We start from the raw sequence: 27,674 nt of genomic DNA, 5'->3' as shown, positions 1-27,674 counted from the left end.
CTCCAGCTAAACACTTTATATGCAAATATAAAATACAAGTTTACTTTAGAAATTTTACCTAAAAGCATAAATTATACACATAATTCACATACAGAAAGATTTTATTGATAGAAAAAAAACAATGTTAAGTGCAGGACATCATTGCAGTTGGCAGGTTTACAGGACTTCTGAGGCATATTTTAACGTGTACTTAAATACTTGGCATAGGAACAATTGTATGGCTATTGTGCAGCGAGAACAGAAATACTTCGTTTTCCACCACGGTCCATAAAACTCAAGATGGAAGCATTGATCGAATGTTTCAGTCCAGGAGGATAAACGGCAAGAAAGCCTGAATGTTTCAACCGCGACAGTTTAGAGACTCCAGTCGGGTCAAGTGGGACCTTTGTTGGTCACTAAAGGGCTCGTTACCGACCCAATCTCTTCATACCGACAGAGAAACATTCCTTTCACTTTAAAGTCATCTACGTCGTCATGGTTTCTTGGTAATGGCTTGTAAATTGCAGGATTAGTGAGCATCAGTAAACACTTCAAATATCTGTGCTTCGTATTTTATAATCTTTCTCCTTCAGATAGCGGATGGTTGCTCTAGAAGCAGGAGGCAATGTGGTGTAAACCTTTTATATCGTGTCTTCATCGTCTCCCCGTCGCCCCGGCGGCGGCGCTGCTGCTCCGGTTCAGGTTGCGGCTGAGCTGAGGGAAGTGGACCGTAGGCGTTCTGGACGTGGGCCCGTAAAGGCCCAGGTTTCTGGCCGCCGCCGACTTCCTGGGCTGCTTTATTGAAGGGAACGGAGAGAAGACCTGCTGCTTGGGAGCGGAGGCGGCTGACGAGAACCTCGACGGCGAGGAGGAGAGATTGGATCTAGATGATGAAACGGAGCAGAGCGAGGGGGTGGAGGGGGAGCAGGTTTTGTTGAGAGAGGATGGTGCAGGAGTGGAAGTCAGAGAGGGACAGAGGGAGGAAGGTGGACCAGGAGAAGGAGTAACTGGAGAGGGGGGTGGACTTGATGTGGAAGGAGGAGGAGGTAGAGAAATACGAGGACAGTGTTTTTCAGAACCACTGGAGGGAGAGCCATTTTGTCTGTCTGAGGACAGAGGTGTGGGGAGAGGAGGAATCAGGGGAGGAGGTGCACTTTCTTTCAGTTCAGACTGTGTGTCCGGCTGGTCCAGGGAAGTCTGCTCAGTCTCTAGATCCAGGGAGTCCAGCTGCACCACCACCTCCTCAACATCCGTCTTTTTTATGTCGTCTGAAGCCTGAGGAGCCTCCTCGCCCACCGAACTTTGACCAGACGCTTCAAGAGATGGAGCCACAGAGGAGTCACTCTCCTCTTCTTTATTCTTCCTCCCCTCATCCTCCACCCCAACTGATTCTCCATCCTCCTCCTCTTCATCGTCCTCCTCATCATCTACCCTTTCTTCTGAATCTTCAAACCCCAGCTGTGCTCGAGCTCTGGCGATGTTCCTGCGATGCTGCCGGACGTGAGCACGCCAGGGAGACCCGGCGCCTCCTCCGCAGCTCCCAGGAGATCCGGTGCTGTTGGAGAGCAGCGAGCTGCAGCGCTGCCTGGACGGAGACCCCCCGCCGAGGGACAGAGGAACAGATCTGGATCCGGGGAGCGAGGGGGTGCTGGCAGACATCGGTCTGCAGCTTCGGGAGCCGCCGTGCTGTTTTCGACTCAGGAGGAGGTGGTTGATGACTGAACCAGACGGGTTGAGCTGGGAGGCCAGAACACGCGTGGCGGGACACTTGTCTGGATTGAAGGGACAAAATAAGAAGGCAGACAAAAACAAATTACACCTTGTTAACAAAGCATGTCATTAAGGACACGCCAAGTCAGCCAGAGATAGAGAAATTAATTTAGAGGAAAAGAAGAGTTTAAGCCGTCAGACACCAGAGGGCGCTGTAAGCATCAGATTTCATTTTAATGCATGAAGTGACTGATGAAGAGGAAAACAACACAGATCAAACCTCAGAGGAGCTGCAGGCAGACTTGAACTTTATTACTGAGGGTTAGCGACAAAGAAACACGCAGCCGAGAAAAGAATCAACAATCAGAACAATCAGTGATAAAAGCAGATTGACAGGAAACATCTGTCAGTACTGAACATTTTGTTAAACTAATCAAACTTATTGACGTGATCTTTTACAGTAATTTAAATAAAATAAAAACTGATGAGTGTAAAAAGTACACAAGTATATAAGTATAAATCACATCTACTTTATTAAAAATTTTCTGGGGGAGGACCCCGCACTACGTCCACTATTTGTGTTCCAGCATCCACCGGTTTACAAATTAAGCCCTGGTTGTAGCAGTAAAAAGTGACTTGTGTTCAGTAATGACTTTTGTTTTCAAAGTATTACTCAGTATTTACTTTTATAATGCATAAATAACTTGAACAGTGAAGGTAAACAGTTTTTTACACAATGTTTCAGTTCCTAAACCTTTAGTTTTAAGCAAAAAATAAATGTGTAAAATGTCTAAAAACAGACTTCTTATAAATGTTTTCTTGCTTAATAACTGAGATACTGTAGTCCCTCGCTACTTCGCAGTTCGACTTTTGCAAACTCGCTCTTTCGCAGTTTTTCAAAGTAAGATTGGACATGATGACACACAATTGGCTGATTGATGGATGAGCCGCACGAACAGCATGGATTGTTTATTTAAAATAAATTATTTTGAATGATTAAGCACCTGCTGCACCTTTGTGCAGCCCACAGGTGCAGGGGGAACCTCCCTACTACAGCGTGTTGTTAGGATGTTTATTTAGACTGACACTGGGTTTTTTGATCTGCTCGGAGACGGGATTATAATGAAATTATGACCTGGTTCTGACTGGGTTAAACAGGGCCAGCAACTCTAAAAAGAGTCTCCCAGGGATTCAATATCTGTCAAGGAATAGTTCATTTTGCTTGCAACATCATGCAGAAAGGCTTTTGAAGCACATTCTCATTTTGCCTTTCATGTTAACTCACATAAGATCCATTGAGATCACACTTAGTCACTCCCCCTCATACACGGTCAGGTTGTGCTCCCCTTCTGCGAAGGAGGAGTCTAGGGCCTATAAATCTGGAATGCGATGGGACATCCGGCTCTTCCGGTTTCTGATCTCGCATCGGGTACCAGAACTGGCCGGTTAAAAGACGTACCAAAAAAGTCCAGATGGATGACTGCCAGCACCCCACCTGAAGCTTTCCAGCTGCCACGCCAGCGGATGTGCGCGGACAACGATCGTTAACAACTATATTATAACAAGGTGCTCCAGCACCTCCCACCCCACTGTTCTTGGCCTTGTTTTTTTACGTGTCGCGTTTCTTTCTCTTTCGCAGCTTAATAATAGTTTTGGTTTTCCTGTGACTTATTTGCAGTATGATAAATGGTAGGAGCATAAATATAAGCCTGATGTTTTGTTCTTTTTTTAAAATAAATAATAATTTACGTTTTTTTGCAAATTCTTTTTTTGCGAATATGATACAGCGTCTTGAGATCCTATGACGTCACTGACTAGTCGGTATCAACTTATCATGTTAAAGTCTACTTTTAAAAATATGTAGTCGTTCAAGCCCTACTTACTACCAGTACTACTACTACTACTAATACTTTTACTACTATTCCTACTTCGTGGTTTTTCATCCGGGGGGGCTGGGAACGGACCCCTGGCGATGAACGAGGGACTACTGTATATAACGTTACACATTTGGAGATTTCGTCCTATAAATTCAGTCAGAATTACTTTTTTTAGTTCTACTTTTAAGCACCAGAACCGGTTTTCTAAGTTCACCAAAACATTTGATTGGAAACCTGCACCCAAGACACAAATTAGAGGTAAAAACCCATTCTGTTGATTTTATCCTAAAGCAATGGTTCCCAACCCTGGTCCTTGAGGAACACCATCCTGCATGTTTTAGTTGTTTCCCTGCTTTGACACACCTGATTTAAATGAATGGGTTATTAACAGGCTTCTGCAGATGATGAAGTAATTAAATCAATGAATCAGCTGTGTTGGAGCAGAGAAACAACTAAAACATGCAGGATGGTATTCCTCAAGGACCTGGGTTGGGAACCCCTGCATTAAAGAGCCTCATAAAGCTTTCAGAAGGCCCAGCTGCAGAAGACCTGTAAGTTTGACACAAGTACCGTCAGCGTGGTGGTCAGAACATTTGCAGTGTTTGTTGGAACCATCCTGAAGAACCCCTGGACTTGTGGCCACTTCAGGTCCAGGTCCTATGAGTCACACAGCATCGTTAAACATCTGGATTTATGCTTCTTCTCTGCTCTCTTCCGTTAGTGACATTTCATGCAGTCTGGCTGCTCTACACATCCCGTTTTAAATGACATTTATTTACACAAGAGTAAAAACAAATTTAAGTGTTATTTTTGTTAGTCACCTGTGCGGATGTAGAGCTGCATAGCCTGTTGCTGCTGCCGCCTCTTGATTCGTGCATACTGCTTCTTCAGCGCGGAGATATCGGTGCTCATCCTCTCCATCATCATACTGTTGATGGCCGCCTGATGTTCTGCTTTAGCACCTCCTCCTGCTCCTCCTCCAGCTCCCACCGCACCTGGACTCAGTTCCGCAATGTTCCCCTGCTCCGCTCGCTGGTCTGGATGCAGAAGAACAATAATAATAAAAAAGACGCCGATCAGGAAGTAACGTTTTGGAGTACAGTTTGGTGAACGGATTTGAGTCAGAGAGTCGGGGTTTTCAGCAGATTACACAAATCGTGCTAAATCTGTTGCATCTTTTGTAACTCTCCTAAAAGCTCCTTTCCTATTTCTTTCCTCCAAGTTGTATTTTAATCAAGATCAGCTGACCGTTAAAGACATTAATCTTAATGCCTTCAGAAAACCTCTTAGGAAAATAACATTGGGTAAGTATATCTGCAATATGTTTACTTTCAAAGCACACTTTGTCTTGGTTTCGGCTGCTTGTCTTGTTTTTTAGCATTATAAATATGAATCTTTTAGACAAAATCTCTTTTGTTTTTTTTCAGCGTTTGTGCAGCTAACACTAAAGCTAACTATAGAAATTGCATTTCCTTCGAAAATGCAGTGTGAAAGCTTATTGTAGAAGAACTTGCTGAACAATAGCTGAAATTAGCACAAAAATGCTGAAATCTAGCTGAAATGGAAGAACAAGCCTAAATTAGTTGAAGAAAGCAGACAGAACACATATTAGCCTAACTGTGTTTGAATAAACAGAATGAGCAGAAAATTAGTAAATTATTTCATTAAAAAAAAAAAAAAAAGCTGAACTTAGCAAAAAATAGCTGAAAAGTAGCTGGAAAGGCTGAAAGAAGCTTAAACTACCAGAAGAAAACAGAAAGAGCTGAAATTAGTAAAAAAAAAAAAAAGAAAAAAAAAAAATGGAATTAGCTGAAAAAGCTAAAATTTGCATAAAAACTGCTAAATAGTAGCTGAAATAGCATAAAATGCTGAAATTAGCAGACATAAGCTGAAAGGAGCATAACAAGCTGAAATTAGCAGAAAGAAATTATTTAGGCTTAAAGAAGTAGAAATTACCATGAAAATTTTGAAACAGCTGAAATCAATTAAAAATGCTAAAACATTAGCTGAAAAGGTAGAACAAGCTTAAATTACAAGAAGTTGCAGAAAGAACACACGTTCACCCAATTAGGCAGAAAGAAGCTGAAATGAGCACAAAAAAGAAATTATCAGAAAAAAACAGCTGAAATGTAGCTAAAAAGTCAGGAAGACGCTTAAATTATAAGAAGGAAGTGGAGAGAGCACATTTTTTCTGAATTAGGCTGAAAAAAGTTGAAATGAGTGCACAAAATGTAGAATTAGCTGAAAAAGCTACAATTTGCATAAAAATTGCTGCACAGTAGCTGAAATAGTAGAAAAAGCTGAAACGTGCATAAATAAGATGAAAGGAGCATAAACTGAAATTAGTAGGAAGAAGTTAGAAGAAGCTCAAAAATGTTGTAGTTAGCAAAAAGAATCACAAAGGAGCACAAAACAGCTGAAAGTAGCTGGAAAAAAGTCTAAATTTGCAGAAGGAAGCTGAAAGAAACTGCAGCAGAACAAAGTGTGAAAGGAGCAGTGAAAGGTTGTAAACACCTCTAAAGATCTGAAGGATGCAAAATGAGCTCAGTTCATTTTCTATGAGGAAAAAAAATGGCAAAAAAGGCTAAATATTTCAAAAAGCTAAAGTTGCACCAATACAAAAAGTCATAGCAGGATTGTCCAGAAAGTGCTGAATGTTTTGATTTACAACTTGTTGAAATGGCTTAAAAACTGTGGGACGAGAATCACAAAATAGTGTGAATGCTTCACAAACATTCACACAATAAAACTACGGTAGTCTCACGTTGACTGTACAAAGTAACTTGTGAAGTTTGTTATTTGTGCACACGCCGCTGCTCTTAAAAACACAGTTCTGACGCTCTTCCTTTAAGTTGTGACAACTGTTGCCTCAGAAAGTAACCAGTGGTTTAATCTGAAATCCTCTCAGGCTTTTCTACAAGTCGCTGAAGGAGCAGGAAGTGGGGGATTTGTCTGGAGGAAACAGATTAGAGCTCGTTGAGTTTGGACTCTAATCGAGGACAGAACATGAGGGTTTGGACCAGTAGTACACCCTCTGAGAGCTACTGCGTTAATCCTTCGGGATGATTCATGTGAGCGTGCCAACCTTTGAGATGCTTGTGGTATCTCTGCAGCTCGGGGGCAAGTAGGCCACCCAGAGGCCCCAGACAGCCGAGCGCAGTCGCCACAGAGTCTTCGTCGTCCATGTCGGCATCGTCATCGCTCTCCCAGCTGCTCCGACCGCCGCTGAAAGAAGGTAGCTCATCGTTACATCCGCTGCCATCCCTTCATGTTCCCTTCAACACCTCACCCAGACGTGCCAACATATTTCTGCGATTCTGCCTTAATTTGACACTAATCTGTGCCTTAAATTAGTTTGTGGAAGATTAACAAAACAAGGATGTTAAGAACGAGTCAAGATTTCAGGAAAATGTATACTTGAAAACTATATTTTGCACACTATTTAAAAAAAAATATTAAACAGCAAAAAAAAAAAAGAAAAAAAAAGTTTGGTTAAGGACATAAAACCAAGTTGTTGAATTTGAAGGTTTAGGACGAACCTTCCGTTGGACTTGACCGAGGTAGGGAATGGAGTGATGTTGTAGGTGTATTTCTCTCTCAGCTCAGCCAGCTGGGGGAAGGGAAACACGGCCATGGAGTAAACCTCCTGATGAACAGAGGGGCGTGAGACGGCGTCCACACACTTATTACTGCCGTTAGAAAACCGTTTCAACTCGCGTGACGTCAACAGAGTACCTGCATGAGTTCAGCCGGGTCCATCAGGTTGTGCTCCAGCATCTCCAGAGTGAGACAACCCATCGTGCTGTAAAACTCATCCGCTGTCTGACAATACTCGATCCTCCTAAACACAGATTAAAAAACAAGGTTTTATACAGAGGACGTATCATGGTCTGCCACAACCCGCTACAATCACCACTTTAAGTTTTTTAAAACACCCTTTTTCAGCTTCAAGACAGGTTTTCAAATACTTATACTAAAGAAGCCATTTTCTGCATCCATCATACACTCAGCCACTTTTATTGGGTCCACCTGTTCAGTTGCTTTAAACAAGAAACTAACCAACCAATCACATGGGAGCAACTCAGTGTGGTGAAGACGACTTGCTCAAGTCCAAACGGCGTCAGAACAAGGAAGAAAGGGGATTTAAGAGACGTTAAGCGCAACAGGTGGTTGGTCGGAGTATTTCAAACTCCTGATCTCTGGGTTGACAGAGAATGGTCCGACAGAGAGAAAATATCCAGTGAGCTGTGAAGTCAAGAAATGTTTCGACTCAATATTTTATCTTCTCTCCAGTCTGGCTTCAGGAAACAACACAGCACAACGACTTCTTCGCTAAAGGTTTTTAATGATGTTGTTGAAGCTTTGGACTCTGAGGATTACTGTGTACTTTACTTAGACCTGTCCAAAGCCTTTGACACTGTACATCATGACATCTTATGACACAAGCTCTCAGCTTCTCAGATCACACTGTTGGCTGGTTCTCAAACCATCTCTCAGGTCGGAAGCAATGTGTTCGTCATAACGGTACTTCATCTAGCTACCCAACGGTCACCAATGGTGTGCCACAAGGCTCAGTTTTAGGTCCCACTCTTTTTTACAATTTATATAAATAATGTAGGTCTAAACATTCTTGATGCTTCCTTGCATCTCTATGCCGACAACATTGTTGTTTTTTGCCGAGCTAACACCGTTTCCAATGTTTTCCAGCTTCTAGTCTGCATTTGACATCATTCAGTCTGACTTATTCCATCTCAAGCTGGTGCTAAATGCTGGCAAAACCAAAGGGATGTTGTTTTCCAACAGGAAGTCGGTGCCAGCAACTCTTCCTCCTATCTCATCCATGCATAGTGTTCCTATTGAGTTTGTAGATTCTTACAAATACTTGGGAATTTTGGTCGATGCACATCCCTCTTTTAAACTACATATCGAAAACGACAAAGAAACTGAAATTTAAACTGGGTTTGTTTTCCAGAAATAGATTTAGCTTAACTCTGAATGCCAGAAAACACCTTGTAGCCACTACCTTTCTACCAACCATTGACTACGGTGATATTATTTACATGAATGCTCCTTCCAGCTGCTTGCAGATGTTGAATGCTGTCTATCATGGTGCACTAAGATTCTGGTTGTAACTACTGTACCAATCACTGCACCCTGTACTCACTGCTCAGTTGATCATCATCTACATGAAGGCTCTCACACTGGTTCATCTTCATCTACAAATCCCTCCTTGTCTGCTTCCTTCTTATATCTCCTCCCACATGTCACGCCGTCAGTGCAGTTACAACATGCGCTCTCAGGACATCATTACCTGCGGCGTTCCCTCAGTGCGAACTGAACTTGGAATTTAAAAAAAAGCCTTTTCCTACTTAGCTCCTGCAACCTGGAACACCTTGCAACAGGAACTGAAGTTGTCCACCTTGATTTCTTTAAGGGGTTTTAAACATTTGATAATGTCAATGGAAACATTAAAGCAGACATGTTCTTGTTTTTAGTATTTCACCCTGTTTTATTTTATACACTACTCTTATTTTAACTACATTTTTACTGTAGTTTATTATTTAGTTATTGTTGTCTGTACTTTATATGTTCTGTCTGGAACAGGTCCCTCTTGTAAAGGAGTCCTCGTGGCTCAGTGAGACTGGCCTGTTCAAATAAAGGTTGAATGAAAGCAGCAGCTGTGTAGACTAAAAAACTTTGTTAATATCAGAGGAGAATGGGCGGACAGGTAGCAGTAGCTCAAAAAATTACTGGTTCAAGCCAAGGTCTGCATCTCTGAACCCGCAACACGTCCTTCCTTGAAGCGGATGGACTACAGCAGCAGACCACACTGGGCGACACTTCCTGTCAGCTAAGAACAGGAAGTTGAAGTCGCAATTCGTACAGACTCACCGACACTGGGCAATAAGAAATTGGGAAACCGTTGCCTGCTCTGCCGAGTCTGGATTCACTGAAGTCCAGTGCCTCCATGGTCACCAGATCTCAGTCCAGTCGAGCACCTTTGGGACGTGAGGGAACAGGAGACTCCCATCATGGACAAATCTGCAGCGTGACCAAAATCTTGGGAAATTTTCCAGCTTCTCGTTGAATCAATGTTATGGAAAATAAAGGCTGGTCTGAAGGCAAAAGGGCGTCCAACCCAGTACAAGCAGGGTGTACCTAAAAGTGGCCTACAGTTTCCGTTTCATTTGTTTAAAGGCTGAATAACTTTTATTTTTAGAATTTTCATGGTAGCAGAGTTTAATCCAAGGCTTCTTACTCTCCCAGTCTCTCCCAGATGGCGAGAGCCACTCGAAACAGAACCTCTGAGCCCTCGAAGAAAACCGAGTCCCAGATCTTCAGGACGGTGGGCGCCGGCAGGCAGGTAGCGAACATGGTCAGAAACCACTGCATAGTGAAGACGTTGGTCAGAGGAGGCTCATAGCTGCCTAAAAACAAACACACCACCACAGGTATTGGTAAATGACAAGCAGACGCCTCTATACACACACACACACACACACAGAGCTGCATACCTCCTGCTTCTCGGTTGGCTGCTTTCTGAAGGTGATGGAGGTGCTGAGACAACCTGGGCAGCTTCAGACGCAGCAGATCTCTGAACACCGCCATGTCAACTGTCAGCAACAGACACCACACGGAAAAACACGCAGCAACACAAAAAATAACGCTCGTCTGTAGCGACAACACTGAAGGAGAGTTTTCAGAAAACCAACAGACTCAGAGTAGTTTCTACTTCCTTTGTAACGTCTTAATTCTATCTTAAAATAGTCAAAGTTGTTGGTTATTCAACACAGAGTTTCATCTCAGCTAACCCATCAATGATCCGGTAAACATTCATTTCAAAAGTAGCTTTATACGCATAAAGTTTTGATGCAGAGCATCAAAAACGTAGGGATGGAAAGGACAGAGCTGCTTCACCAAAATGAAATTCAAGCACTTTTCTGCTGAATATTAGGAGGATTACAGCTCCTTAACTTGATGACGGATGTTAGATTATAAAAAAACCAACATAATTTAACCTAAAGTTTACTCGAGTCCTTTATTAACTTCAAATACAGATTAATAGCAACGTTTGTATGCGTCAGTAACAGATAGCTGGTTAGTCATGATTATTCTAAGGACCATTCATTACAGTAGATTTAAGCATTTTAGCCCCTTAGACCTAAAACTGAAATTATTTTACTAAACTTCCAAACACAACATTGAAATTTATTATTTTCAAGGCTTTCCAACACGTGTCCTAACGCCAGCTGTAACTAGAGAAATGGCATTTCCTGTGAAAATGCAGTGTGAACGCTTATTGCAGAAGAACTTGCTGAAAAACAGCTGAGATTAGCTTAAAAAAAAAAAGCATGTTGTAATTTAGCCGAAATGGAAGAGTGAGCCTAAATTAGCAGAAGAAAACAGGACACATATTTGTTGAATTAGGTTTGAATAAGCAGAAATGAGCACAAAAATTAGGAAATTAGCTAAAAAAAAAAAGAAGCTGAAATGAGCAAAAAAAATTGTTGAAAAGTAGATGAAAATGCAGAAAGAAGTCTAAACTACGAGAAGGCTAAAAAAATGTGGAATTAGCTGAAAAAAAACTAAAATTAACATTAAAAACAACTAAATAGTAGCTGAAAGAGCAGAAAAAACTGAAACTAGTAGGAAAAAAAGCTGAAACGAGCATAATAAGCTAAAATTAGCAGAAAGAAGTTTGGCTAAAAGTAGCAAAAATAACTAAATTAAATTTGGAGTTTATATGAAAACAGTTAAAAATAGCTAAAAAGTTAGGTGAAAAGTTAAAACAAGCATAAGAAAGCAGAAAGAACATGTTTGCTGAAAGAAGCAGAAATGAGCACAATAAAGTGGAAATAATCTGAAAAAAGCTGAAATTAGAGAAAAAAACCCAGCTGAAAATAGCTAAAAAGGCAAAAAAAAAGCTGAAATTATAAGTGGATAGAGCACAATTTTTGCTGAAATTAGGTTGAAAAATGTTGAAATGAGTGCAAAAAATGTGGAATTAGCTGAAAAAAATGAAATTAGCATAAAACGGCTATTTAGTAGTCGAAAGAGTAGAAAAAGCTGAAACTTGCAGAAATAAGATGAAAAGAGCAGAACAAGCTGAAATTAGAAGTTAGAAGAAGCACAGAAATGTTGTAGTTAGAAGAAGGAATCTAAAAGGGTCACAAAACAGCTGAAAAAACCCAGATGAAAGTAGCTGATAAAAAGTTCAGATTTGCAGAAGGAAGCTGAAAGCAGCTGAAAGAAGCTGAAAGACACTGAAAGAAGCTGAAAGACGCTGAAAGAAGCTGAAAGCAGCTGAAGCAGAACAAAATGTGAATGGAGCAGTAAACGGTTGTAAACACATCTAAAGATGTGAAGGATGTAAAATGAGCTCAAATCATTTAACGAGGAAAAAAATGGCAGAAAAGGCTAAATATTTCAAAAAGCTAAAGTTGCACCAATACCAAAAGTCATAGCAGGACTGCCCTGAAAGAGCTGAACGTTTTGATGTATGATTTGTTGAAATAGCTTGACAACTTCAGAAACGTTCAGACACCTGAGGTTTTCTACTGTAGTTGTTCGAACCTGTAACGTGCTTCCTTGTTCAGGTTGTTTTTAGTTAAAAAGCATCTCACGGTGTGTGTCTTAGTGTGTACCTGACAAAGCTCGCAGGTTGTTTGCAAAGTAACTGTCTGGCAGCACCTTGTCGATCAAATAGATCATCACCTAAATACAGAACAACAGAGAAAAGCCCAGTTTAGACCCGTTAAAAGGACACGTTTACATTTTTAATGTTTTCTAAGTTACCTTCAGAGCATCGCTCTCGTTGCCTTCTGTAACTTCCAGTATGAGAGCAGCCAGGACGTTAAAGCCTTGGCAGTAACCCACAGCTTTGTTCCAGCGGGCGTACGCCAGCAGCACCCGCTTCAGCACCACCCTGTCCTGCTCCCCCTCCTGGCCACAGTAAGAACTGCAGCCTGTCCTGTGCAGATCCTGTGGGGTCCAAGAGATGATTAGAACCAGCTTCTCACGGGAGGAGAGACAAAACGCGGGCTGGACTTTGTCCCGTTGTTGGTAGGAACCATCTTCTGTTGGATCGGAGTCACCGAGACGTGCACGGTTTCCATGACGCGTCCTTTCTGCTCTCTGACACACGAAAGCAAACATCCTCGCCTAAAAGCTATTCTTCACGGACGGCTCAGATGTCAGGGAGGCACAACGTTTGATCAGCCACACAGCTCATGAATAATGCAAAGCAAACATAAAAAGTTGATTTTTCTTTACTAAACCGTCCTGAAGTTTAGGTTTCAACCGTTTTAAACCGTTCTGTGAAACGCGTCATGTACCGTTAAGTCAAAGCTGCACGTTCAGTGACCCATTGTGATTTGAGATAAGAACCCAACAGAACTGGATTTTAGATCGTCACCGTCTTTTGTATCAAGAATAATAAAAAGTCCAACTTCGTGGTCCAGGTCGAGTCTTCTGTGGAATTTAATTTGCAAGTGGAGCAGGTTTTTATTCTAAAGTCCGTCTTCAAACATGGAACAGAACCAGCCTGCAGTTCTTTTAGAAGAACTTTTCAGGACCGTGTTCATTTGGTCTACGTTCTTGAGCAAAATGAAGCGAATAAGTTCTGGTTACCTTGACGATCTGGATGCCGAGGGAGTCGTCGTCCGGGTTGCTGCGCTCGTTAAAGGCAAAACGAAGAGTTTTCTCCCAGTCGATGGAGATGCTGTGGAGGTACTGGTCTGCCAGTGTGAGCCAAACCTGGAAACATAAAAACAGACGATGAAATCTAACGGAAGCATTCGGAGAAGTGAAACACACTATTTAAAATGAGATCCAAATAAAAATATGAAAAAGACACGCACCCTCTGTCTCCATTCTTTTGGTATCCCAGTAGGAAGCCTGGCCACAGCTTTAAGAGCGTCATACCACTGTAAATATATATATTTATTATTAAAACTCAGCCGTATAAATCTACCAAAGTTAACTTTATTCGTCATCTACAAACACAATTCTAACGAAAAACTAACGGAAGAAAAAAAACGGATGACAACAGTGTGAATGCTTCATAAACATTCACACAATAAACACTGTCGCCCAGAGACGCTCGTCTCCCCGACATGTCGACAACATGTATGACTGACGACAACCTCAGGCGGATTGAGCGACGGCTAAAATACTTTTCGGGAGCAACGAACTGCACCGTTTCGGCGCTCACCTGCTGGAAGCCGTTCTTTCCCAGCGAGGGTTCAATGGTGAACTTCAGCCTCGTGTCAACTCCTGCAACACAAACAGGAACACCTGGTTAGAGGAGGTGACGAGTGGAAGAGAGAACTACGCAGGATGTGTCTTCAGGCTTTGATGTGATCAAAACAGATTTAGTGTAGTTATATATTGGGGGGGGGGTTTGTCCTCTGGATGTTGATGAGTCGCTGTTCATCTCTTCACACCAAACCAGAGCTTAAACTTCTCCATTAACAGACTAAACCCGAAACTGGAGTGAAGACGTGGTGTCGCCTGAGCCCACCGCTCCTGCACAGAATCAGCCGGCTCGTTTTTTTTTTTTTTTTTTTTAAATAACCACCGGTTGGTTTAGCGGGGACAACATGAGCACGTTTCACCTGCACCGTTCGGCTCGGCTGCGGTCTCCTGCGCCATCCTGCTCCCATTCCTCTGCAGGGACTCAGCAGGGGATTAACTCGGAAAACCCTCCTCCTACTTCCTGCTCCAGATTATGCACGTCCAGCACAGAGAGACGCCTCTAGTGTCCTTGTTAAGTAACATACTACAATAATAGTTGTGTGTCTGTTAACAAAATATCTCGTGAACCACTTTGCAAATATGAATGCCATTTTTTAAAAAGTAATTACTGGATGTATATCTATAACTGATTAACATTTGGAGTCAGCTCAGTTCAAGATGGCTGTCACAAACAACTAACGTTAATATACACAAAAATGGCTCCAAGTCAATCAGTTTGATAGATATTGACTGAAAAGTTGTTGTGGTAGTAGCTGAGAGTAATCCCCAACACATAATCTGAGCTCTAACAGATTGTGTAAAATCTCTGATTAAAACTTTGTCATTAATTATTTGGAGTTAGCACTGTCTGTTAGCAAAATATCTCACGAACCACATGATAGATCGTAATGAAACTTTCAGGATATACTAACTGGAAGCACCTCTATAATTTAATAACATTTAGAGCCAACCTATTTCAAGATGACCGCCCCAGCCAGCTGACCTTGGAAAGCACACCGATGGCTATAATTCAGTCTTTCTTACAGCAATGGTGCTAAAATTTAGTGAGGCTGTAGCTGAGAGTCATTCACAACACCGACATTATTCAAGTCATTTGTTTAAAACTTTGTCATTTACTATGTCTCTTTGTTAGCAAAATATTTCCTTAACCGTTGGATGTATTTTAATGAAACCTTTCGGTTGTAACATTTAATTGTAACTGTTTCTTTAACTTTTGGAGTCAATTCAATTGAAGATGCTCACTACAGCTAAATGATAACTACAAGCCAAAAAGTGCCTATATAACCTGGATTTTATGAAGTCTCTTCATGAGTTCATTTTAGTACTTCCTGTTGACAAAAAGTGGTTCAAACACGAGAAGAATAAACATAAACACGTGACGCAATAAGCACAACAAAAAGCAAACTGAACTCTAAGAAGTGAGATGTTTGAATCGAAATCTGCAGATTCACGTTTCCCCCGATTCTGAACGCATAAATGATGCCTTCAGGGACCCTCTGGAAAACAGACTACTGCGTTATTAAACCTTTAAAGAAATGTAATAAAGCGCATGAGAAGAAGTTGAGCAGCGTTCGGTCTCTTCCAAAAGCAGAGGCGTTTTGATTTAAAAAGTCAACCTTTGATAAATAATTAATTTTTTAAAATTTTTATCGATTTCTCGGCGGTTCTGCCGTGTGTGGGTCCAGCCTGAGGTTCGGGTGGATCACCTGGCTCTAAGGTGCAGAGCAGCCTCGGTGCGCTCCTGGAGATCCCGTTCCGTTTCTTCAGGACGTTGCTGATGATGTTTCCGACCCCTCCCGAGCCCTGCTGCCGCTGCCTGCTGCCCCCCCTGGGCCTCCTGCCGGCGGCCGAGAGCCGCTCCTGCCTCATCCCGGAAACAGGCCGCCTTACCCGGACAGTCAGCTCATCGTCGACTGGGAGCGCTTTAGAAAATTTAATCTGCCTTCGCGGTTTCAGCACAAAGCGTGGATCAAATTAACCCGCGCCAATATGGTAGAAAAAAATATTAATCGATCAAAAATGATGGTTCAAACGTGGACGGGAGGTCAGAAATGTCCGCCGTGTTGAAGAGGAAGTGAAGGACCCTGCAGCTGCTGCGCGGTGCTGATGCTGCACCTCCTCATCCTCCTCCGGGCTGGCGTCACCAAGAGGAGGCGCAAAGAGAGAGAGGGGTGCGCGAGGATGGAGAAAGGGTGAGGTAATGGTGGGAGGAGGAGGAGGAGAACGTGCGCGGACACCAGGAAATGGATTTTTCACACATCTTGTACAGAATACATCTTGAGACTCGGTCTGTTTACATACAAATAATTCATGTCAGCAGCCACAAGGAACCACTTCAACACTTAGAATAGCAGAGTCATGTGCACTTTAATGTATATATAGTATTTAAATTATTATATACAAGTGACAACATTTAAAACAACAAGAAAAAAAAACTTAAATAGCATAGTCTGACCTTAGAGGTGCTTGGCCCCCAGTGCTGAAAATGGCTGTTGGTTTGAACTACGCGGTGGCCATTGGCGTCAGAAGCATTTGTAATGTGGGAGGGACACACCCGTGGTGGTGGTGGGGTAGATATCATTTCCTGCATTCTGGTGCATTTTACCAGGTTGTTAAACATCTACATAAGTAAACACTTAACTATTTTCGAGAGCATGGCACAACAAGAAGTAGCCTGACCAACAGCTCTCCTTGTGTGAACAGAGCACGCTCCGCTTCTCCCATGCACCCTAACCCCGCCCCGTTTACATTACACAACCTAATAAACACTTTGTACAAAATCAGTTTAGTGTCAACTGATCATAACAAAGACTAAACTTGTTCAAACAGAAGTTACAACATACATCTACATACAAAACACACAAAACAAAGCACAACTAGCTTTAAGCGTTAACCTTTAATTTAAACATTAAATATACAATGTGATCGACAGAAAACGGAAAATTTAGTTGCGGTTACCTTCGTACAGACGAACATGTGGACTGTTGTATTCAGCTGATCATGAGGTCGTCTGACAGCTTTAATCCAACTTTTACATTTTTCCAAACTTCGTTTAGTTTGTGAAATGTAATAAACTGTATTCCACCCTCAAGCACTCATGTCTGAATTACATGTTCCCCACTAAAAACGCTTAATCGTTTTTTCTGATGAGTTTTCACGAAATCCCTCTGACTGCAAAGCATCCATAAAGCAAAACCCCGACAATGTTATTGGAGGAAAAGGAGGTGCAGCTCCTGCAGGTAAGGGGCGTTTACCTTTGGGACAAACTGTGATTGCTGATTGGGCAGTTGCTTACAAGCCTACTGGACTGACAGACAGCTGGCGTCAAGGCTCCGACTCGTGCAAAAAAATAAAAAATAAAATCAGATTTTACTGGCCCATTTAAGCGTGTCGTCATTTATCCCATTTTTATTCCAAATTTATTAAATATTTTGGTGAATCTAAGGTTTGAGAACTGAGTTTCCTTACAAAATACTAATGATGAATACTTCATTTTTCATGGGTGCAGAGTTAAAATTTAGGGGTGCTTGAGCACCCCCAAAGAGAGACTAAAATCCCTGAATATCAATTTGACTCTTTGCCGATTAACGAGTTCTCCAGATTGTTCCAAATATAGTGAGGGGGGTGAAAGGTGGCCCAGGTAGGATTTCAACACCCACAAAAAGAAGATTAAGACAAAAACTATACGTGTTGAAACAGTTCCAATCCTTATGTGTTGTAATAATGTACTTTATAATTAATTTATCATATTTAGGCATGCACAATCATGTATGATAATTTCAGACACTCCTTAAGTGGAATGTACCACTTTTAAGTTAGCCGCTGTCGCTAGCTTCACCTAATGACTGTTAAACATTATGTCGAAGACAGAAGACTAAAGTAAGCAGATAAGTAAATGTTAAAATATAATATATTCTGTACATTTATTATTATTTTTTGTCAGGAATTAACTAAATTGTGCAAAGTGTTTGAGGGTAAATGCTAATCTTTCCAACATTCACATAGCGATGACTTTTAGTAAGTCATCAATAAAGAAAAGCTAGCTCAAAGTTTTAGCTAGCTTTTCTTTTCAAATATTTATACTCATGTTAGACTTTCATTTTTAAATTGTCCCACAGTTTAGTAGATATTAAACAAAAAAACAAATTAAATTTAGTTTAAAAATCTCAAATATTTATTCTCTCCCTTATATATTTCCATATATCACTTTAGAAAATATATATAACTGCCGGCACTAACGTAGCGCTAAGCTAGCGCGCAGCACAGACGTGGCTCCGCCTCTTTCGGTTCTGCTCACACCTGAGCGGGTCGTGGGTGCTTCACCTGTGATTTATGAACCGTCAGAAGAACTGGTCCGTGCAGCCATTTCATTGTAAATGAGAACTGGTTCTTATGGACCCACCTGGAACAGCGTTGGTCATTCAAGGAACATTGAAAACAGTACACTTGTTTTATTTTGAAAAGCGTAAAAGATTTGACCAGTCAGAGATGGCAGCATCATATGCGTGTAAATTAGGAGTTCTAGTTTTTGTTTTTAATATAGTTTCACATTAGAATTTCACTACTTTTATTGCAAGGAAATAAATCTAAAGGAATTTCATTGAATTACACGTTTGGGTTATTTTTATTGCATTTTTGATTCGATGCAGCAAAACAAACAAATTCAAAAGGTAACATAACTCCTGGAAGTCCGGCCCCTGAGCTGTTGGCTTTCAGTAATTGTGGCCCACAGAGCAGTTGAGTTGAATACTCCTGAGCTATACTATTGTATACTATTTACTATTCTGCAAAAGGTATTTGGACACACCTGTTAAATGATGATCCAGATGTTTCAGTCACCTGAAAAAGCCTTTTGGATGAGATGTAAAACGTCTTCAAGTGTCAAGGCAAGTCCAGTTGCCTTTTATTGAACCACTTTGGATCAGGATGAATGAGAATCAAGGTCAGGGTTCTTTGTCATTCGCATCACATGTGGTACTTGAGGCGGAACGAAATTGTGTACACAGGGTCCCAGTTACATCCAACAGTAGCAAAAACGTAAAGTGTATAAATAAGGATCTAAGACATACGCTAAACGGTATGCTAAAAGATCTAAGATATATGCTAGTCATTAACATTGCAATGCAAATCAATACACCGAACAACAGCAGCACGAACATGAGTCTTTGTGGGTGGATGAGCACAAACGGATGACTACAGCAGCATCAAATAATCAGCAGCATGAAATAATCAGCAGCACGTATCAATAATCAAGTGGCATTGCAGTGATTTTTTTTTTCACAGTGATTATCCTGGTTAGAGATTCATGAGACTAACAGCCTCAGGGTAGAAGCTGTTCCTCAGTCTAGTGGTTCTACACTTAATGCTTCTTAATCTCATTCCTAAGGGGAGCGGGGCAAAAAGTGTGTGTGCTGGGTGAGTGGGGTCCTTCATGATGCAGGTGGCCCTCTTCCTGCATCTGGAGGTGTAGATGTTCATGACGGTGGGGAGGCTGACTCCAACAGACTTCTGTGCAGCCTTCACCACTCTCTGCGGAGCTTTTCTTTCTGCAGCTGCGCAGCCTCCATGCCACATGTTGATGCTGGAGCGCAGGATGCACAGCACCTTTTGCATGTGAACGACAAGTTCTGGATGTCACCAGCAAACTGGTTGATCCGCTATGAGAAGGTGCTATTTAAGACTGAGCTTGGTGCAACTCCTCAGACCGAAGAGGTTTTTTGGATAGAAGACGAAACGTTCCAACAAAGAATCTGTCCAGAGGACCAGACTCAACCTTGTTCCATCAGGATTGTGATATAAATATTTGGAAAACAAAACACTGAACTTAAAGAGTTTTCGGAGTAACTTAAAGGATATACAAGAACCTTGCTCCCACGTGACGAGAGCTTTAGGTTGGAAGCTTTAGACAACTTCCAGCCTGTTGTGTAAATTTACACACTGCAGTTGTTAAGCCCCTTATTGTAAGAGGACAACATAACGTGCACCTTTTTATCTTATGTTACCACACAATCATTGGATTGCTGTGCAAAATTTATGTGTTTAAAGTTTGTGATGACTTGCCTGAATAGATGTCAAATAATCTTTACTTAAAAAAAATAATAGATGAACAGATTACACCAACAACTGATGCTGTAACCAGTTTGAAATGTAGATTACCAGACCATGCAGCATTGGTGCTGTCCAAATATGTGAGGGACAAAATACATCCCTTTCCATGTGTAACACGTAAACTCAGCATATTATATTTGGTAGTAAATGGGGGGGGAAAGCTCATGTTTGTCTTACGTCGCTTTTGTGAGACAGCCTGAAGGCACGCTGTGATGATGTCATAGTTTTTCTGCCGTTTGTGGCAAAGTCGGTCGCGTCTCCTCAGCTGGCGGATCAGCTTGGCTGACTGCAGGCAGGATCGATATTTGACCTCCTGGATGATGGACTGCAGCTCCTCCAGGTCTGAAATAACAAGCGTTAAATATATAAAATGTATTTTGGTAAGTAAAACTGTCAGCTGGGAGGAGACGAGGACAAGCTCAAAAGCCTCATGTCAAACTTCTCCACCAATAGCTACTCATCCTACTTTTTAACTTTATATTTTATTTATTCTGTTTTATGGTCATCACACTAATCTGTTCAGTCAGGTCTCAATTTGGTTTTTTTAACAACCCAGCATCAGTTTTTAACGAGACATTTCCTCCCCTGATAGACCAGCAAATCAGTCTGTTTTCCACGCTGCAGGCCAAAATAAAACCAGAACACTTGCTTCATATAAACACACGCACACACACACACACACGCACGCACACACATGAACACACACACACACGCAGCCTCGATTCAGAAACATAACCTTGAAAATCTGATTTTGGCTCAAATTGACCCAAATTTCACAAAGATATCTTCAAGATTTTCATGAGAACTCATTTCTTGCATGAATTAAAAGTTGTTTACAGCAAACCGTTTATTTAGCTAGCTTACTGAACAAACAGTTCCAACTTTCATGAAAACAAGCGTGAACAAAAAGCAGAGAGAAAGTGGCGATGCCAATGTTCCCGTCGCTCAGAGATATGAACAGTGAATGTTTGTAGTTTTCAAGACGAGTGTTTTTCTAGAGTGGAACTGCACAGGGAATGCAAGTGAACCTTAATGTTTTTGTTGCAAGACATTCAAGTGGGTAGACATGACACTGTGGAGAACAGAGGGAGTTTTCTTTTTTCTTGTCCAAGGCAATGCTAAGTGACAAATACTGGCAAACAGGGAGCAATAAGAAATAATCTCTCTTCTCCTTAATCTAGGCCTAGATTAGGGGTCTGCAACCTGCGGCTCTGAAGCTACATGCAGCCCTTTGGTTCCTTTGCAGCGGCTCTTTCAAACTTTGACCAAAACAAACAAACAAACAAACAAACAAACACTGTAGTTTTAACAGTTTCATGTCATTTCTTTTGCAAATTTGTGAATACTAGTACTATTACATGGAGTAAAACATACTCACTTTAACTTCATGCTTTATTTCTTTAAAGTACTTAATTTTGCCACGATAATTAAAAAAAAAAAAAATCACTAGACCTGCATAAACTCTTTTGAAAAATTGGTAAAAACTATATATATATATATATAAAAATAAAAAAAAATCCTTCTTTACAATAATCCAGTCTTTTTTCCCTCACTAGCTCTCGTACGAGGCGACCGCGTTCTCTTCCCTCTCCTGTTCTCCTGCTTTTTGCGCTCCGTCTGTGTATCAGAGCTCCTATTTTTACACAGCTTCTGAAACTAAAACTACTGTTATGGATCTGATCAGCTGGACTTTCGACGCAATCGACAAAATCATTTCAACAAAGCGACAGAGTCCTGGGGAGCCCTCATGTCCCGCTGAGAATCTCAGGAGGACGCTGAAGTTTGATTTATGATAACGGGTTTCCTGCTTTTTGGAATCGACTGGTTCCTGGTCTGTCAACATACAAGAAGACGTCCTGGTCAGGCTGCCTGCCTTGTGAAGGTTTGGTTCGTGCTTTGAGGACTCAAAATCAGCTGATTCACGAGCTAAACCGTAAGATAGAAGTGATTTGAATCACAGGCCACCTGCGGCTTTGGGACTCGCCAGCATGAAACAACCTTGATGAGGCTCGTAAGCACGGACCAGTAGAATGCACCCTAAACTACCTCCTCCGGATATTTTAATTTAGTGAACAAAGGGGCAGAAATGGCTCTTTGGATCGTCAGGGTTGCAGATTTCAAATCATGCTCACAACATGCACGGACGGACAAACAGAAGGTATTTCCAATTCCCCCTTTTTGCTCCGCTATGGAGAACAAAAAATAATAATACATTTTTGTCAGTCATTGTGACCGCCAAGAAAACTTAATTACTGCCCGTGAAAGGAGGGCAATCGTAACTGCCTGTGTCTGTCTGTTAGCAAAATATTCCATGAACCACTAGACAATTTTGAATAAAACTCTCAGAAACTAATCCCTGGATGGAGCTGCTGTTTACGTCAAAAGCCAATCAACCTTAGAAAATGCAAAAATGTCTATACCTTAGTCCGTTTTGCAGATACTGAGCTATTCTGCATGGTAGTAGCTGAGAGTCATGCTCAACCCATACTGAGTGCTATCAGACCACGTGAACTCTTTACAGTTTTGGCATGTTATTCCACTAAGGAGTGCTAGTTTCATTAAAATTAAGAAGTCTTCTTTAAAATGCTCAAAACTATAATTGTTAGTACTTGCTGTTATTTTTATTCAAAATATTTTATAAAATCTTTAGTGCTTTAGCTCTGTGAAGCCTCTTTGATTGCATTTTCATTATAAATCTTTAACCTATCAAACAATTTGAGTAGTCCTAAAATAAGACCCTTCAATGAGCAACAGTCAATTTAACAGTCATTTGTTGCAATTTGGGCAATATTACAAAAGTTGAAGGTTTTTGTCAGCATTTCCTCCAAAATAAAATAAAAAATATGTCACTGTAGTTTTTTTGTTAAACACCAGCTTGGTTGACTAATTATTCTAAATTTGACATTTTCCAAAGGGCAGATAAATAGGCCTGTCACGATAACAAATTTTGCTGGAAGATTAATTGTCTCAGAAATTATTGCGATAAACGATAATATTGTTTGAAATTTGACAACAATTAGTAATGTCAAATTTAAGAAGAAATGTTGGTTAATTTTTGTGTAGTATCTTTTTTCAACCACTGGATGGCAGTATAAGACTGTTTGAATCGAAGGATGGATAGTGAGGGAGCGAGCAGCGTGTCTCTTTAAGAAAAATGGGAGGGAGGCCCCTTGATGTGACATGAGCCGTCTCTCCTTCCTGTTTTTCAATTCTCAAAATGGCAGCTGCACGCTGTTGTTTGAGCTCTTTAGCATAGCATTTTTCACACAAAGCTTTTAATAAAAATATCAGTAAACAAGTTCTCAGCTTCTTTTTGCAGAGAAAAACTTTTTACACGAAGGCACGGGTTTCAACCGTGAATTTTGGAGCTTTAATAAGACCGATGTTTCCCCCTGAGGTCGGCCTGTTAGCTTAGATTGTAGCTTAGCTTCTCAGTTTAGCTGCTTTTAACCGTCCAAAAATGCAATTTTGGACGGTTACAACAGATTTGAAAGAGAAAGTGAGGGGTCAGTGAAGAGCACCGGTGTTGAGCTTTTTATCGTCCAGTGTCTTCAGTAGAAAGAGAGAGCTGCGAAGAAACGGTAAATGAAAATGAGGTTAATAATTTTTATTTAACATGCGATTAATCGATGTATTGTTTATCGCGACAGGCCTACAGGTACGTTTTCTTACAAATCGTTAAGCGTCTAATCAAACACACGAGTAAAGACATGTGTTTTGGCAGCTCTTTCAGAAATCATCAAAGCATTTCCTCTTCCTGAGTGACAGCTCTCAGCATTGTTTAACTTTAAATGTGTGTGAAGAGCAAACACTGAGCTCACACGGCGTGGCTGCGTTTATTCCCTTCAACAGAGGAAACGATGGCTGCACGGCGCTCACTGTTACATACCATAACGACTCCCAGGTAACACACAACGAACTGATCCTCTCCGACTGCGTCAGGATATGTTATTAGGCTGCATCCTGTGAAACAGGCCTGGTCTCCGGAAGTTTAGCTTCGGTAAAAAATACTTATCTAATCGAAGTGAACACGCGCAGAAAATGCAAGCAATTCTTTACCTAAAACAACAGCTTTTTAAATTTACAGAGTATGAACCGACGGCATTTGAAAGGACAATAAAATAATTCATAAAACCCAAATGAAGGTGATCCAACTCTCACATTAAAGTGCATGCTCAATGATCCAGGTAAAATATCCAACAAAGTTTAGTCATCTGGACGGTTTCTTTTTTTGTTGCGATGTCCTTTGGATGAAGACGAAACGTCTCAACAAAAAAAAAAAAAAAATGTCAAGATGACCTGACCGTGGGGCCTCACATTACTAAAATCCTAAAAATGAGACACTAAACTTTATTAAGTGCATGACTGGGTCATTTGTAGTTGGAAATATAAACATTCATAAATATTTTCTTAAGATTTTAAGGGCCTTAAAGCAACTGTTTCACAGATTAAGTGGAATTAGGACAAATGACAATGTACTTTAAACAATTTTGTCAGATAAAATGCTGATTTTGACTCAGCTTTTAGTAACACAACTTTGATTTAAACACTTATTCTTTTTTCCCCATGTAGGGTTGTGGGGAGCTGGAGCCCATCTCCGGCGAACGCTGCGTGAAAAGCAGGACAGGTCAAACGTCCATCACAGGGACACACAACCATTCACACTCTAGTTAAAACCACAAAATCTATCAGGCAACGATAGTTATGGCACATAATGACAACAACTGCTTCCAAGTATACAAAACAAGTCATGCATTATTTAAATCTAACTTCGCTGGGACTGTATGTATTTAGGGTGATTTTCTTTATACGGTATAAAGAAGATAAATGTAAGACAAAAACATTATGAATATACATTTCTGATAAGATCCCATGTAAATCCAACTATAAGGAAATATCTGCATGAATCATTAAATTAAATTTATATAGCGTCAAGTCACAACAGAAGTCATCTCAGGACACTGAACAGAAACATTCATAAAAAGTCAGTTAACGTTATTTATGGTAAATGGACTGTACTTATATAGCTCCTTTCTATCTTATCAAGATACTCAAAGCTCTTTACATCACAACCTGTGCCTCATTTACCCGTTCATACAGCACTCTACTGGATCTATACAAAGCTAATGAACAAATCATTCTAAAGAGACTAATCAGAGTTTTATCACATTCAGACACCGATGGGACACACATCAGAGGCAATGAGGGGTTCAGTGTCTTGCCCAGGGGCACTTCAGCATGTGACTGCTGGTGGATTCGAACCCCCAACTCTTGCATTGGAGGACGACTGCTCAGCCACAGCTGCCCTTTTATCTGAGGAGCAGACTGCTTTGAGTTTAACTCCATCACAAACTCATCTTGAGCATGAAGGTGACAGAGGAATGGGAAAAACTCCCTCACGCAGAAGAAACCTTTAGCTTTAGGGTTTGAGAGGACAGGAAGGAGGAACAGATACACAATGGCAGGTCAAGAGTCATGTTAAGTTAGAAATAGTATCAAATGAAAACTATTCAAATGTAACAATTAATTTAAGGAAATTAGGTCAAATTGTCCTCTGGTACTCTAAGCCTATAGCAGCATAACAAGCCAACCCTAACTATAGGATTTATCAAAAAGGAAAGACTTAAGCCCAGTCTTCAAACTGGACAATGTGTCAGCCTCATGGACAGAAACTGGAAGTTGGTTCCACAAGAGAGGAGCCTGATAACTGAAAGATCTTCCTCTCATTCTGCTTTTGGAAACTCTAGGAACCACAAGTAAACCTGCAGTCTGAGAGTGAAGTGCTCTGTTAGGAAAATATGGAACAATAAGAAATTGAATATAAGATGGAGCTAGGTTGTTGAGAGCTTTGTAGGTTAGAAGTAAGATTTTGAATTCAATTCTGGATTTGACAGGGAGCCAATGGAGAGAAACTAAAACTGGAGAGATATGATCTCTCCCACTAACTCCAGTTCAGACTCTGGCAGCAGCATTTTGGATCAACTGAGGACTTTTTAAAGAAGTATTTGGACACCCAGATAATAAACCATTGCAATAAAATTAAACTACTACTACTAATAATACTAATAATCAATAAAACAAAGTAAAAAGCCTGGAATGGTTTAAATTGAGATTTTAACTGTATGTTTGAGGAGCAGTCTATTTACTGGACGTGTCAGCATCCCTCACCTTTCTGGGCCAGGTAGTTCACCTGGTGCCTCCTGGTGTGCTTCTCCTGCAGCTCCTGGAGGAAACCGGAGCCGCAGTTACTGCGGCCCAGGAAGGCATCCGAACCGGACGCCTCCGTGGAGCTGTCCCAGCTGTCCACATTCCTCCTGCTGCCTCCGTACGTCTCGTAGAGCTCCACCAGCAGGCAGTCCACTATGGAGGTCCGCGGGACTTTGGCTCCGTCTCCCGGGGACTCAGAGTCGCCATGGGCGGCCGAGCTGCTCCTTCGGGGGGCAGGCGGTGCCTCCTGCTCCGGTGATGATGTGTCATTTGTCGTGTGGGCCGGGTCCGGGTCGGTCCACCGCTGGAAGCCGCAGAAATCATCGATCGACGCGCTACAGTTCACATAAACTCCACTCTCGTCCTCGGAACACACGACGCCGTCACATATGTCAACTTCTAAAAGTTCCTCCCTGCTCGTTTTCAGCTCCAACGACATTTTTAGTATCAACTCTTCACGCTGGCTGACTGATCCCCTGCTTCTTGTTTTTTAATGTTTGTTATCATTTCTCTGGATGACATGGAGGAGTTTGGAAAGTTTTCTTGGAGCGTGTTCCTGGAACACTCCATTCCTCACCTCCAGGAGGGGTGGACCCGTCTGACCACTTTATTTTCCTTCCTGACAGTTCCGGGGTCGGACTCCCTATCCCCCCTCCCGGGGCTGAACAATGGGCCGGCCCACTTCAACTTCTCAACGGCTGCCAAACTTTCTTCAGGTCGCGCGACAGGTGTAGCAGGTGCCTCGAGGCGCTCGGTTGACCAATCAGAAAGAAGACGAAAATGAATCGACCAATCCGCTTTCATAGATAACTCTTCAGCGAGTATTTATACAGAAAACAGGCTAATATTGTTTATAATTATTTATTTTATATTGAACGATGCGTCTTTAAACGTAGAAGCAATGACTTACTTTTAAATGTTTTCAATACTGATAAAAAAAAAACCTGCTGCTATTTAAATTATAAAAACTGTTTAAATGGCATGATATCTGTTCAAATCCCTGAAGCATTTTGATTATTATATTTTATGAAATTATAAAAATGGAAAAGTTAAGATTAAGGGCGGCACAGTGGCGCAGTTGGTATAGCGGCTGCCACTCAGCGAGTAGGTCGCCGGATTGAATCCCAACCAAGGGCCTTTCTAGGTGGAGTTTGTAAGAAGTGGGTAAAGATGATGGATGGATGGAAGTTAAGATTAACATCTTATCTTATTGCAGCCTGACATGATAAACAACTGTCCTAAACAATTTAAAATTTCAAGAACAATCACAATATTGACTGACGGTTTAAATTGTTGTCAAAGAAATAAACTGTATTTTATAAACCCAGCTTTGAGTTATAGTGACGCATTATCATTTAAAGTGATGATGCACAAACAAGATTAATGTTACAAGAAAAACAAAACTATTTTCTAAAAACTGTGAAATGGCTTTAAATTTCCACTGCAGTGACACATTTTTATAAGTTCAGCTGGAGTCACAAAAGATTCAAAGGTCATGCAAAAATGTTTCTAATGTCTTTCATATCGTCAAATTAT

General features: G+C 41.2%; 1 protein-coding gene across 1 annotated transcript; it reads right to left on the bottom strand.

Moving 5' to 3' along the window:
- Positions 1–134: 134 nt before the first annotated feature.
- On the bottom strand, positions 135–26,577 carry tbc1d30 (TBC1 domain family, member 30). The gene is made up of 15 exons (XM_037695931.1): positions 26,100–26,577; positions 20,109–20,273; positions 13,780–13,841; positions 13,427–13,492; positions 13,197–13,322; positions 12,363–12,548; positions 12,212–12,281; positions 10,082–10,180; positions 9,826–9,994; positions 7,302–7,407; positions 7,106–7,212; positions 6,652–6,791; positions 4,388–4,603; positions 4,137–4,223; positions 135–1,751 (listed from the first exon to the last, which is right to left on the bottom strand). The coding sequence occupies exons 1-15, from the start codon at positions 26,575–26,577 to the stop codon at positions 634–636; spliced, it is 3,195 nt and encodes a 1,064-aa protein (XP_037551859.1). The 3' UTR covers positions 135–633.
- Positions 26,578–27,674: the final 1,097 nt, after the last annotated feature.

Source organism: Nematolebias whitei, chromosome 22 (genome assembly GCF_014905685.2).
Source record: "Nematolebias whitei isolate Nwh7 chromosome 22, NemWhi1, whole genome shotgun sequence".
NCBI lineage: Eukaryota > Metazoa > Chordata > Actinopteri > Cyprinodontiformes > Rivulidae > Nematolebias > Nematolebias whitei.
This window is presented reverse-complemented; position numbering and strand designations above follow the sequence as displayed.